The sequence below is a fragment of the Pinus tabuliformis genome, chromosome 1_1, assembly GCF_031772625.1.
Source record: "Pinus tabuliformis cultivar Carrire ecotype Pingquan chromosome 1_1, CPIR1, whole genome shotgun sequence".
In the NCBI taxonomy this organism is placed as follows: domain Eukaryota; kingdom Viridiplantae; phylum Streptophyta; class Pinopsida; order Pinales; family Pinaceae; genus Pinus; species Pinus tabuliformis.
Window position 1 is genome coordinate 30025978 of NC_142297.1, and position 15456 is coordinate 30041433.

At 35.6% G+C, this 15456-nt stretch overlaps 1 protein-coding gene and 1 pseudogene across 1 annotated transcript; both read right to left on the reverse strand.

Moving 5' to 3' along the window:
* Positions 1-1129: 1129 nt before the first annotated feature.
* On the reverse strand, positions 1130-2767 carry LOC149211447 (alcohol dehydrogenase class-P-like). The gene is made up of 6 exons (XM_089388393.1): positions 2573-2767; positions 2302-2377; positions 2130-2191; positions 1843-1938; positions 1535-1696; positions 1130-1348 (listed from the first exon to the last, which is right to left on the reverse strand). Exons 1-6 carry the CDS (start codon positions 2765-2767, stop codon positions 1229-1231), a joined length of 711 nt encoding a protein of 236 aa, XP_089244519.1. The 3' UTR covers positions 1130-1228.
* Positions 2768-5021: 2254 nt separating this feature from the next.
* On the reverse strand, positions 5022-6099 carry LOC149211448 (O-fucosyltransferase 23 pseudogene; annotated as a pseudogene).
* Positions 6100-15456: the final 9357 nt, after the last annotated feature.

A 15456-nucleotide genomic window follows, 5' to 3' on the forward strand; every position in this document is an offset into this window, starting at 1 on the left:
ATTCTTCACTAAACATGTTAGTAGCGTACTGATCATCTTGGCGGTTGGAGACAGAACTGGTGTTGAAGCTCTCTTTCCTCACAAACCCAGCAGGGGCTTTCTTGTCATAATTCTGAGTACAAAATTTGACTGTCATTTTTTGCATCTTTCTATTTATATACATTGTTTGAACTCCTGTACAAAATTTCCCACAGAAGAGAAACAAAAAATATTACAATCATATTGTAAGAGAAACAAAAGATATTACAATCATATTGTAAGAGAAATGATCTAGCTACTAACAAATGAAAATCAACATGAAATGATGATTCAAGCACTACAAAGCTAAATCCTAGTTTTCAAAATACATTCTGTATTAACTACATGTGGGCATCAGACTGTCCTTGTACAGTGACTTAAGCTATTTGGCTAGCAAGAAATGAAAAGAATTCAAAACAAAGATGTTATTACTAATCAAGTTTGACACAAGAATAGATATGCATATTAAGGGACACAGCCACCTTTAAAGGAAAAGAAACAAATAATACTAAGATCCCCAGATATATATATAACAATAGTGTGGAGTTATTTCAACGAGGCTTGTCAAGGTAATCCCAGCTATTGTGGATCATGAGGCATTACTTTAAGAGACAATTACGAGATCAGTTTCAAAGCAGAGCTGTAGGAGATGGATTAAACAACAGACAGAACTTTATGCTTTTTGGTAGATTCTGAAAATAGCAATAGAGAAAGGTTTAAATTGTCTACAGGTGATAAGAGATTCCAAACACATTGCAGAGAGGTCAAATGGAAATTTCAATCAGGAAAATTTGCAGCTGGCCCATCATTGGACGGAATCAGAGAAGCAAGGAAAAATTCCATGTCATTATCTTTTCAGCATGTCTGCAAGGGATAAATATGAAGGCTGATATGTTGTTCAAGTAAGCACTGAGGATGCAGAACAGATGGATGGAGATGATTGAATACCCCATCTGGACCTTCTCATTCAATCTATTTCTAATCAAGCTATTATAGTAATGACCTTTTAGATGGCTGTTTTGGAAGCAGTGTCAAAACTTAAACATCATACTTACCCTAAAATTATTATAATTGTTTACATGCTTTCCAGGACTTTAATTGCATACCATAGTTACACATAAAAGCCACGACATTAATCACATAACAGTTTGAAATAGTTCAGCATGCCTTCATAACATTGGAGATATTCCAACTGTGTTCATATTTGTCACTAATCCTGGATGACTTTAATTACAGTTCTCAGACCCTCTCCTTTAAGCATGTGATCAAATGCCTTGTTGATGTCAGCAAAAGAAACCTTGTCTGTAACAAATTTATCCAGTTCAAGCTCCTGCAAATTTAACAATCAAGGAAGGAAAGATTAAAACCGTAAGTATAACTCTAATTAGATATGATAAGCATAGATTGCTCCCATCATGGTACGGACAAAAAAAAAACAACTGGGAAATATGACCACACAGTATTATCTACAATTATGGTTTGAATAAGCTGTTACAACTATGTTATGAAGTCTTACCCCATTCAAATACATCTCTACAAGGCCTGGCAAATCAGTACGAGGCTTATAATTTCCAAAGAAGGTTCCTTTCAACGTTTTCTCGCTCAGAAAGTTTACAAGATTCGTTTTAAAGACTGCGTCTGAACGAGGGACCCCTGTTAAAACGGCTACACCCCAACCCTGCAAAAACAGAACTCTGATATCAAACATATGCATTGCCTGCATTTTCTTAATTAAATCGAAGCAATCAGTTTAAACTTTAAAGCTACAGCTTAGAATTGAAATGATTGATGTATCTTAAACCAAAGGAAACCAAGAGCTAGTACATCATGGCAGCATTCCAAAGCTTGAACCATGGCCTCAATACTCCCTGTGCATTCGACGCTGCAGTCCACCCCTCCATCAGTTTTTTCCGCAATTACCTGTAAACATTTTTTATAAGTGTTTGGAAATTAAGAGTCTACACTGCTTTGAATGGATGGTGAATGAGTGCACTCCATGCGAAAACTTAAAATCTCCCCCACCTAAGTACTAAAGTACCACACTAGTCAAAAGCAACCAATACTCTGATCTGGGAGAGAGTTTGATGATCATTTTGGGCAGCTCAACGTACCTGCTGAATAGGTTTTTCGTACTCTTTAGGGTTTATAAATTCCGTTACTCCAAATTGTTTTGCTGAGAAAGGAAAGATTACAAGAAAGGGTTAAAAAGGCAATTCTACAAGTCAACATATCAACATATGTACACAGATTTTCCAATAATGGAAGTGGGAAATATACAATTACCTCGTTCATATCTCTCATTATTGAAATCGATTCCAATTATTCGAGCAGCTCCTGCAATTCTTGCACCTTCACAAGCCTGCGTAGTTAAACTCGGGTCAGAAGGCTAACATATAATTAAACTCTACCCTCATCATATTGGTCCCAATGAAAATGCAGGTAGGGGAAGTGAACAGAATAGTCCCTAGAAAAAGGTTTGAGGACTTTAAAACTACAACATATACTAATATGCATACAGTGGAACATAAAGAGGGCACTTGTTATTAGTACTTACAGCAAGCCCAACAGCCCCCAGGCCAAATACTGCTACTATCGAACCCTTCTTGGGTTTGCCTGCATTCAAAGTAGCACCCATCCCTGATTCCACAACAGAGAAGAATTTTACACAACAATTCCAGTCAAAGAAACCATTATGAATGATTTTATAACTATTAACAGTACAGCGAGCAAAAGTCCTCGCAATTGACATGCCCACTTTGTAAAACACTATACATTGTCAACGAGGTCAATTATTTCATTTCTTCAGTCAAACTTAATATATTATCATCTCAAAATTACTTATAAAATCTTCTACAATTCAGGAAAGTAGTTTTTGCATAAATGGCAGGCTGCATCCAGACTTGGAGTCGCTCTGCATTGAGTAAATTCTGTTTTGATAGGAGATCCAAGGGCAATATAGGCCTTGCGGGGCAGGGGGTGTTTAGAGATGAGCATGGTAACATTCCAGGGAGGTTAGACAAGTTTTGGAATAGAATACCTAACAGGTAAGCAGAGATAACTTGTAAAATCTTCTACTATTCAGGAAAGTAGTTTTCGCATTAATGGCACGCTGCATCCAGACTTGGAGTCCCTCTGCATTGAGTAAATTCTGTTTTGATAGGAGATCCAAAGGAAATATAGGCCTTGCGGGGCAGGGGGTGTTTAGAGATGATCATGGTAACATTTCAGGGAGGTTAGACAAGTTTTGGGCACAACACACACACATATATATGAGAGCACTGGATTTATTAGAGGGTTGGTGGATGGGAGATTGCTGAAGAAGTTGTGGTCTCTTTCCCAATTTCCCTGTGATCCCAGTTTCTGTGGGAAAACTCTCAACATCCAATAAAGGTTGCCAACTACACTTAAGGGAATCAGGTTTTTCTTAAACTATCAATGAAATTTTGTTTTTTCCTTCTAGCAGAACCCTTTCATTCAGATGTGCTTTTGCATGCTGCAATCTAGACAAACTTCTTGTCACTTTCATCGTGCCAAAACATGAAGAGTGTAAGTTTCAGACAATAATCTAAAAAGATTTTGCGAACAATTTTTGTCACGTTTATCAAGCCAAAGCATGAAGACTCTAAGCTTCAGAGAAAATTCCATCTTTCAAATTAAACAACATAACATTACAAAACATGCAAGTCCAGAACATATTTTTTTTTAAACTCACAAAACTAATTTCATTACTAATAATTGGGCGAAAGTTAAAACATTGCTTCGTGGAAGAGGGCACATATAGATATATATTAAAGAAAGGGTTGACACGAAAATAAAACACAAATCTCTGTTCTTAAAGTAGTCTTAAGCATGGAATACAATTCAGATTATTTTTTCTGGCTGACTACCGACCCTAAAGAGAGGGGAATTAGTTTAAAAACGTTTTGCCTGCTGGAAACCACATTGAGCTAGCACATAATCCAAATACCAATTAACTCATAAAGTCACATTTAACTTCAGATACAAGGCATCGCACTAGATATATGGAAGCTTATGTAACAGAAACTACACATAATGATTTGATCTTAGAGAAAAGCACAACTTAGCAAAACATAGTATGTAATTGTACCTCAGCCAAGGAATTGTGCAGATTGAGCTCCTCCTCAGTCGCTTTTCGTAGCTCACTGATTATCATCGTCATCATATGCGCAATCCTCTGCCATCTTGTACCTATATGCAACCCATGAAAGCATCCATTTAGACAGACATTTATATTCAATACAAATCTATGGGTTGGTGTATAAAGAAAGAAAAGTCAACAACCAGAGTCGTGTTTCTTGTATTTCTTTACATTCATCAATTTGTGAATATAATTGTTAATGGCTGATAACAAGTTCAAAACACAAAGATGTACATCACATGACATGTGCAACAACACCCTCAGTGAGAATTCCTATGGCTAAATACCAACTGCGTTTGCAATTGTAGCAAATGACAAGCCATTTGATTAAAGACTGCCCTCTTGAATATCTTGCACTGTAGAGGAAACAAAAAAACCCAGCCTGTGTCATCTTCGTCAAGTATATTTGAGGCCCAGGACCTCACACAAACATCTATGTTTAACGCAAAATACTAATGTAAGATTTGGTAATAATAAAAAATGTCAACAATCAGACTTGTGATTCTCTTATTTCTTTATTATATATTCATCTATTCGAGAAAACAGAGATACAGAGCGTGAGATGTGCAATAAAACCCTAAGAGGGAATGGAGATGGCTAAATACCGGCTGTGTTTGCAATGTACATAAACCACCAAGAACAAACTTCATTAATTCTGAAATAAATATAGACCCAATTTAACAATAGTATATAACAATTTGTTTTGAACAACACCAATTGGTATTGAGGCACCATTAATCTCCCATTCTCCGTTAAAAAGCTATTAGATCATATTTGAAGAGCATGAGCGTGAGGAAGAATCATACAAAATGCACATAAAATGTAGCTTCTGCAAGAGGTATTGACCAGGCAATTTCTTTGTAGCATACAACTTACAAAATAATGTTACAGAAAATCACCTTGTTGAGATTCAAGCCTGAATCTACTTAAAATTGAACAATCTGGTTCTAGTCTTTCACTGGCAAGAGACCTCATTAGATCCATAGCTAATAGCAGCAAGGCTCAAATCCGACATGTTGGTTGCCCATCTTTTAGGTCCTCCTGCTGGGCCTTCAATGTTGTAAGCATAAGAAGCCACAGTTGAACCTTCACAATCCTGCGCCCTATCCATTCTCATGGTCCTCTGCAACACTATGAGACTCGAAAATGTAGAAAAGCTATTCCCCTCAAATGTATCAGCCTGCAGGCATACTTCATAATCAATTGCAGATTGAATGAGATAGGGATACTTTGAGTAGATATCCAGCACACCCAGTTTCTTCTTTTCGTAAGGGGCTAAGAAGTCACTCCATCCCTCTAACAGCACCCTGTCCTCTAAAAGATCGTCGGCAACAGCCAGATAAACAACAGAGGGCTTCTCCAGTCCAGGAATGTGAGCAACCCTCTTCATTATTTCCTCCTTACTACTGCAAATTTTCAAGTCCTTGCCATTTCTAGCTCTGGACCTCATCTCAAGCTTCTTGCAATGGATCATCCAGTCTTTCTCAATTCTCATATGAACCGCCACATATTTGGGTTGAAATATGAATGGGCTCATTCTGATTTTATTCTGATCAATTCCAGTTCGAGAGCTTAAGCTCTTTAGCTTGGATACAACTCTGGAGACTTCGGCGGACAAATTATCAACAAGAACGAGGCATTCAAAGACTCTGGCATAATCAAGAACAGGCCAATGGTCGTGCCAAAGAAAAGGGTGTTTACCCTCCAATTTAATAACGGTATGCCGATCGCTTTCAGGGGTATTGCATTGTTCCAGCTGTGCCATATCCCTTTCCACTGTCCACCGCCGCCCACTCCCCTTAGCCACAACGAAAACATCGGAAAAATTACGGGAATTCATGCTGCTTATGCGAACGAAGCCGTTGCAGAGGGAATTGAAACGATGGAGCGAGAAGAGGCGATCGACCAGGTGTCAGCATGACAATCAAGCCTGAACAAATACTAAGCAAATTGCCCAGTCCGCCAGGTGTCAGCGTGAGAATCAAAAGGACGACGAAAGTCCCTTTCAAAGGAAGGCCTATCGGCCTAATTATTATAGCAATATATAGTAAATAATCTACTTATATTTAAATAAAGTATCCACTCTGATCCGGAGTTAAATGTATTGCTATAGCATATTATTATAGCAACATATAGGAAATCATCTTCTTATATTTAAATAAAGTATCTACTATTTAAATAAAGTATCCATTGATTTGAAGACTGAATTATCCACTCATTTGAACATTGAATTGACAGATTTTTTTTCACACTTAAAATTTAAGATAATTATCTTCTCATTTTCTTAATTCATTTTTGCATTATCCATTACCACCTTTACCTCCGTTCTCGCCTCTTCGGGTGAAGCTGACTCCAACGGGTGGGACTGCAACCTTTGCCTGTGCTGCTTCTTGTTTTGTTGCTGGTGAAACCACTGCCTCCATCTCTGCTTCTGGCTTTATTGCTGCTTGCTTTTCTGCTGCACTAAGATGAACGGGTGGGACTGCAAGTTTTGCTTGTGCTGCTTTTTGTTTTGTTGCGGGTGAAACCACTGCCTCCATCTCTGCTTCTGGATTTATTGTTGCTTGCTTTTCTGCTGCATTAAGATGGAATAGACCTGCTAATATACCCAAAATATCCGTTGCACTAAGATGGAATAGACCTGCTAATATACCCAAAATATCCGTTGCACTAAGATGGAATATACCTGCTAATATACCCAAAAACCCGCTGCTATATGATGAGAAGCTATTCCTCTTGGAACAAAAAGATCAAAACCTTCAGCTCCCCGCTATATGATGAGAAGCTATTCCTCCTGGAATAAAATGATCAAAACCTTTAGCTCCCCATGTTGGAGGTGAAACATTGTGAATTAAGGTGATATTAGATTACTTTGTTATAAAATGTTTTATTTTAATCATTTACTTATAAAGGTTCCATAATATTAATAAAGAGCATTTTCATAAATCTCTCTTTGAACATTACCTTCACTTTGATCATACTCTGGTTGGAATCTCCAGTAAAAAAAAAATTGCATAAAATTTACTTCTTTCTTATATGCTATCATTCCTTATGCCTTTGCGTTTCCTTTGTAACATGTGGTGCAAATGGTGCAAATGCTAGTTATAAATCTCTGCTCATTAGGGTAGGTTGGGTCATTCATTGATGGATGCCTAAACTGCTCAGCCATGTAATGCATTATTTTATTTAACACATTTATTTTCTTGTTAATTCATTTTATTTTTACATTAATAATGTCTATAGGCATGTTTATTAATTTTATAGTAGAGATACATATTATTTTATTATTATATAATTTTAAGGTCACAGCGTACCAAGGTATGCATATTCTATCTCCTCTCATTTTGAACCTCTTACTTTTTAATAAGAAAAACATGTTCTTAACCATTAGACCCACTCAAAACATAATATTTTACAAAAATATCTTAATAGCAATCACATATAAAAAATCGAGATTTATTTTAATTTAATTTAAATTAACTAATTCAAAGAAAAAAAAATGTCATACTAACATGTAAAATTTGTCATCTAACATTATCATCTTACTTAAACAACATTGTTTTATACTCTCGATGTCTTATTCTTTATTGATACATAGGCCTAGCATTGTCTTATTATAAAAAAATAAATTTCTGTCATTAAAAAAATATTTACATGTTTTTCAAACTATATATATATTTAATTTATATTATCAAAATTTAAAATATATATTGAAATTATAAAAATTATAATTTTATTTTATATTATTATTATTATTAATTAATATTTTTTATTAATTTTAATAACATAAGAATTAATATAAGATAAGTTCTTTTTAATGTTTATCGTAAATAGATGGTAATCAAAATTCAGTTATCATTTCATTTATATAAATACATTAATGTTATATATTCATTATTATTATTATATATTTTCTGATACATACAAAACCAATAAATTTGGTTTCAAAAGATTAACATGTCCACTTATTAATGAACGGTGCTTGTGACAGGTTACTTTCCATTTCTACATGTTCGTGGCACTATCTTAGACATTTGACCAACTACAAAAAGTTTAGGGTAATAAGTTTGCTCATCTCTCTATACTCGACATCTGTCCAATGACAAAAAAATATCTCCGTCATAGACATCTGTTTGATCACAAAATGCGTAGTTTAATAAGTTTGAGTCAAGTTGTTAAAAATTTGCGTTCCAATTTTCAAGATTTTAATAATCTTAAGTTTGTATTAATATTGAATTTTAATTTTGAAAATTGAATTTTAACAAGTAGTTTTAATATTGTTTTTTATATATTAACAAGTAATTTTTTTTAATAAAAAAATTTATATTTTAATTTTCATTTCTTTATGTTTAAATTGAAATTTAAATAAATTTTATTATAATTGTGATATACGATGGTGTATTTTATTATAATTATGATTTTATTAAATTTTAATTACAAACGAGGATTTGTATTTATATAAAATTTATATTTGGGTTGAAACTTTACATTAAAATTGGGTAAAGATAAAAATGATAGGCTATTACAATCAATTCTTATGTCTTATAATAAGTAGAAGTAAATCTCTTACTAGAAAACATCTAAAATTTTACAATATTATATGTGCATACTAACACATAAAATTTTGCAATATTATATGTGCATACTAACACCTAAAATTTTACAATATTATATGTGCATACTAACTCACAAGAGTAAGAGGATGCAATCATCACAAACAATGTCCCTTTACCAAATAAGATTTACTACATTGAGATTTGGAATTTCAATGAAACAAAGATTAACATAATTATTGCTGGAAAAAGCTTGCTAATTCATCCTTAGTCCTTTAGATGATGGTTTTGTGGGCAATGAGCATGCCCATAGTTGTCATAAGACTAGAGGCTAGTTGATTATGTCTTAGTTGAAGATCAAAAATCTCAATTTGTTTTTGATGTAGCTATTGTTTAATATGTCATTGAATTGCCTCAGCTTGACTAGCCATTCTAAAGATAATTTGTTGCTCATACACTCGAATGTTAGTTGGCTCCCACACACTCTGAATATGTACGAGAGAGACATTATTGTCAAACCCAGGCCCCCAATTTTACCACACAAACTCAATTCACCCCAAAGGGTGGAGAGAATGTGGAGAAGATGGAAAATTGGACCCATCAATTCTTCATAAAACAATTTCTGAATTACAAATATAACTAGTGGTTGATGCAAGAAACACTTATTTCTAGCACATGTTTTCTTGTGATACAAGACCAATAAATTCTACAGTGTCATTATACTTGCTACAAAAACATAGTGGAACTATCCACTATGACCATTGCTACCAAATGCTACTTTGAACCTCTTCTTACCTTCCCAATTAATTTTCTTGATGCAAAAGAGAGTTGGTAGTGTTGGCATGTCATTCTTGAAGCATGAACTGTGAATATTTCTCATATTGTATTAACATATCTCATAACACAAGGGTGATAGTCACAACGATCTCGATTTATGAAGGAACGAAATGAAATACAAATTTAAACAAAACACAAAGATACAACGAAAGAACAAAACTTCAATTAATTAATAACAAATACTGAAAATTGTTTACATGTAGAATGGAACAAACTAGCTTGGGTGATAGTAGCATATTTATGAGAAGAGATGTGACGTCTACATGCCTTCTAAACTGTGTTACACTGAGGTTCTGAGGCCTTTTTATCATAAAGAAGAAGTGTGAAACCCTAACCCTAGGAGATGAAGCACCAACGATTTTGGGCCTTGTTGGGGTAAGTTGGACTGCCAACTTATCGGGGTCGTAACTTTGGCATACAAATTCTATTTGACTATCATAATACCTCGTTCTGAAGACCTCCATGAGGAGGCAAAAAAAGAAACTATGAATTAGTTTTTAGCACTTTTGTGTTCTCTTTGTTTTCCCAAAAAAAAGTATTTTAGGACCTTAAAACAACTTCAGAAGTGTAGGACTCGAAAAACTACCAAAAATAGAAAGTTGTGCTAGAATTAAGGAAACTAAAAAGATACAATGTTCGGAGTCCAAGTGGAATAGGTAGGTGGCCACTAATATCCACCTGGATCAGTCCTCCCCACTTAGTAAGCAATGGTCCCCATTGCATTGAGTGCCTTAATGAGATGGGGAAACTTTTGCTAGACTTAGTCCTTGATGAACCACTTACCTTGGTGCAAGAGCTCGTTGGCTTTGACAACCTGATAAAGTTGGATCTTCTTGTCACTGCTACAACACCCTCCAAAAATTTCACTACATTCAAACTTGGGATATTACTTTACCATCGTATCTAGTGTCGCCTTGGTTGTCAAATGTTATTTCATGTCATTTTATATGATTCAAGTGTTCTTGAGCTTTTTCAAGTGTCATCACATTGATTAGAACATCGTTAGTGCATTTCATGGTCGTACATCTTTGTTGTTATCAAACGATACTTTTGGTCGCACGCACACACACTTCATCTATTGTACTTGGGGAATGGAAGTGAGGTGGCTTTTTGATGCATACTTATCCTTGTTCAAGCTTGTCTAAGTTTTCTCGATGAGTTGACATGTGTCACAAATGGTTTTATGCATGACCTCATCTTGTTCGTTCCTTGTTTTATGTTTTGGACATAGACAAATATTGATTGTAAAATAAATCTGTCAAGGTTGGGAGCACAAAAGCACACTCTCAAGCCTCAAGCAAAAATCCTTCCTTTTTTGAAAGTGCGCAATGCACCCTCCAAGAGCACAAAGTGCATGTTAAAAATAATAATGAGAAATTGATTCCTTGATTTGTACCTTAATTCAAGAAGTCAAATTCGAGTTCCTTCCTGTGCATGACTCGTGTTAATTTTTTCAACTGCAGTAAAATTCCACCTTGGACAACTCAAATGAATGAGATAATGATTGCATTAGATTCCTCTTTTGGAGAAGACCAAAATCGACCTAAAGATCACCCAATTTGGTCAAGCGGAAGTTGAGTTATGAATTATTTTATTCATACATGTATTATGGAATGGGTCAGCCCTAACCACATGAGTAAATGCTTGGGTCAATCTTAACCCTGAGTGAACCCTCAAGAAATTGTATAGATAGAAGGGACGTCAAGATCATTTGGACGCATCTTCTCTTCTCTTCTGTCTTGGTTCGCACACGTTCGATCGAAGAAGTTCACACAATGGTCCGAAATCACAGGCGAAAGGTTCGATCTGGGTTAGGGTTTTATGGATATCTGACACTGGCATAGAATAGGGCATTCTGGTCCCTAGACGCTGGCACATAAGCCTATGAGAGTGACTAGAGACCCTTGGATGCTAGCACAAAGGCTTATGGGAGCGACTATCACTTCAGAGGAAGATCTAGAGGTATCAGTCCTCGGTCGCTCGCCCATAGTGGTCCTGAGAGCGACCAAGTTGTCCCGAACACATGCATAGTAACTTCACGGGAGCGACCAAGGGTTTTAGGTGTGTTTCACCCTAGTCACACACACAAAGTATTCTAGAGAGTGACTGAGAAGTCACACTCGCCCTCACACAGTATCCGAAAGAGCGACCAAGGAGTTTCGGTTGCACACAAACAATTCTGATGAAAGCAACCAAAGTTCAGATCTAGGGTTTGACATCTTGGCTTCAGTTGACTTCAGGGATCTGGTAGATTTGGTTTTCTCTCTTCTGTTATACAAATTGTATTGGGCTCACCGACAATGACAACAGTGCTCAGGAGTGTTCGAAACAGTGACAACAATATACAACAATTGACATCAGTTTGTGACATCACATTACAACCATCAGTATGAGGGTTTTGATTCCTAGCATGATTATATCTGTTTCATAGATATCGCTATTTTTTTGCTTCATAGATAAATTTATGGATCATTGTACTCTCTTTTGTTGCATTATTTGATGACAAACTAAGAAGAAGAAGATTTGTAAGGGTTTTCCCCATAGTGGGTTTTTCCCTGGTCTCAGACCAATCCTGGTGTCTCCATATGTGTGCATTCCTTCTTCTACTTTTCCTTTTATGTTTTGCTACATTGATGATGATGGTGATGCTGTTTATTTTTATGTAATTGCATATGCTAATGTATAATGGAGTAGATTTGAATAATGTAATGATGATATGGGGCAAACTTAATGTATTAATGATGAAATGCAATTATCAAAGCAAAGAACAATGTTTCCCTATGCAAAATTAACATGGTATCATAGCTGGGTTGAAGAGAAGTAATGGAGATCACCCTAATAAGGACACCTTTGATGGAAGTATGAATAGGACAGTGGAGACCTAAAATAATTCTAGGGTTTGAAGAAAACGCTAGGCATCTTGATGATTAGGGTTTGATGGATTATATGAGGTTAGGGTGGAGAGAAACCATGTTTCATGGCAAAGACTTGAGATTTGATGTATGAAACTCTAGCATGGTCTATGTCAAGCACTTGTGCGAGATTCGATGAACCCCTAGAGGGATAATCCCTAGCAGACTTGGTTGGATACTTGAAAGCGACATTGTTATATGGACCATGGACATTGATGGCTCTTGAAGATTGGTTCAAGAGGGAGAGGATCACCTCTCATTAAAGATAAATATTTCTTGACTTATGATGCTTCCTACTTGTTAAACTTATAGATATGATGATTATGTTTATTGCTTGTAATTCTTGTATATGTATTTGAGTATATGGATGTTTCTAACCTCATTAACGAGATGTGTTGAGTAGATCAAGAAGAGTAGATCCTTCTTGAGGATCATTTTGAGATGCAGATCTAGAAAGAGATAAAGAGGTACTTGATGAAAATATGACAAAGTGCTTCAAGTGGTCTATGTCTAATGAAAAGGTGCACAGGTAATACCACAAGGTATGCATAGTATGTTTCAGCTACTGGATCGGTAAGTCCTAAGGTATGATGAGAATGTCTCTTTCTTTAATGTCTCATACACACACATGAAACTGACTTGGATCTATGTTTCCTGTGATGAAATAATGCACTTGGTGTTGAACATTTTGATTTGAATTATATGAGGCTATCTAATGTTGATACATTGGTACACTTGATGTTTGGATAACAACTATGATCTATCTGTTGGATATCTTGATCTTATAAAGAAGGATAGAACCTTGGCTCTAGAAAATGATACTCTTGATGCTTGTCATGATGGATTTCATATAGAAGGATAGTTCATTGACTCATATACATGAGTCTGCTAGTCATGCTTGTAATAAACATGATGAAAGCATGTGGAAAGAGTGATTGACACTCTTTTTGTTTTGATAAATCTTTATTGAATGAACTAATTTGATCTTGTTGGTCATGAAGTGCATGGTAAACTTGATGTGAGAGGTATAAGTAGTAAGATTGATATTCTATATCTCTTATTACCTGTGGTCTTGTCTTGATAACATATGGTTAAACCAAATGTCCTAACTTAATAGAGTGACTTGATAGAAAGTGCTATTGTGTTCATAATATTTGAGATCTATATGTTGCTTTGATTCTAAACCTTTGATGAAATATTGATATCATGATGTTGATAGGCATATGTTTATGATCTAACATATCTACTGTTTCATGAATCTGTTGGGCGTTGGATAATCTAGCACTCTCCGTGTGTTTCGTGACATGGAAAAATCGCCTCTCGAGGATGCGTTAACTCTGGTGATGCGTCCGTTTACTAACACCTACGGGTTTTGGTGTAACGACAATCATGATCCCAACAAGTGGTATCAAAGCCAAAGGTCTCGAGTTTGAATCACACCTGGCTCGCACTGGGGGGAGATTGTTGGGCATTGGATAATCCAGCGCTCTCCGTGTGTTTCGTGACATGGAATAACCGCCTCTCGAGGATCCGTTAACTCTGGCGATGCGTCCGTTTACTAACACCTATGGGTTTTGGTGTAATGGCAATGGTGATCCCAATAGAATCAAGTAGAGACAGGTTGCTTACATGAACGAAGATGAGTGATGCAAATCCCAAGTCAGAGGGAGAATCTCTTCTCAATATTCTTACCCTTATTACTATTTGTATTCTATGCTGCTGAAGTATGATTTATGTGCATATGACAATATTGATCTGCAACAAAGTCTTAGATCTGAAGCCCATATATAAATTAGGGTTTCTTCGCTGGATGCAGTCATAGGTTTAGGAGATCTCATCCCTGGACGCACGCATGTTAAGGCCTATACATCATCCAAGTAGCTAAAGTCACTCTCATGCTAACCTGAAGGGAGTGGCCAGAGGTTTGACTATAGTTAACCATCATCTAAATCTTTCTGAAACTATCTGAACTTTTAATCATGATGTCCCTGAAATATTTTGCCACTGTTAACTGATTTCTAAAATTGTTGAGTTGAATTTCTAATCATAATGAAGTATTGTGCATGAAATTAGATGGTCGTCAGGAAGATGTCAATACGATAGATGTATTGCAAATAACAACAAGATCTGCTAGCAAAAAAAGATTGAATATTTTCCATAACATGAACATGCAAATTGAAATTGTGTTTGCAGGTGACCGGAACATACATACAGATATGTCAATATGTTTGTTCTATGATGTATTGGAACGATTTGACTGATTGATACAGATGAACAATGTTTTGTCATGATGCTTGAAATTAAATTTGATGATTGAGATATACTTTGAATATAGATCTCACTACGATAGAAAATTTTGACTTGACTTGATGTCTAAGAATTCAATTTGCTGATTGCTGATTTACCCTAATGTCAATTATATGTGGACACTATGGCTCATGTGGGTATTCAGAAATTGGCCTCCTTGTTCTTAGCACAATGGTTGAAATAATGATAGTTGTGATTATGAGAATGGATTATGTTATGATTATGAGAATGACTTGATGAAGCCTCAGACTTAAATAGCATCGTTGATTACAACTTTTTGACATGATAATAATCGAATTCAGTCTTGATGTGAGCTCTACCCATCCCCTGGTTGAAAGTATTGATACTATGATAATGATGACTTTGATAATGGTCGTGATCTGGATTCTAAACTCTGATGAGATAATTTTGCAGATACGATGATACAAAAATGATTTATGTAAGGATGACTATGATGGCTTAGCAAGGCATTATGCTTAGAGCATTTCAATCTAGATATGTCTATATTTGATAGTTTTTTGATGAAGTCATGATGATGAGTTACAAGATATGGCTTTGATATTGATTATGGTTATGATTTTATATCTTGATGATCTACTTGTGATAGGTGATGAGCCTCTGATGATCTAAATCAGAGGGAGATGGTTTCTAAAGACCAAAATGATGTATC

Coding starts and splice junctions, on each gene's coding strand:
- LOC149211447 (XM_089388393.1), bottom strand. CDS start 2,767: ATGTCAATTGCGAGGACTTTTGCTCGCTGTACTGTTAATAGTTATAAA. Junction 1,939..2,129: donor ACGAAAAACCTATTCAGCAG/GTACGTTGAGCT, acceptor AAATGTTTACAG/GTAATTGCGGAAAAAACTGA. Junction 1,349..1,534: donor TAGAGATGTATTTGAATGGG/GTAAGACTTCAT, acceptor TTAAATTTGCAG/GAGCTTGAACTGGATAAATT.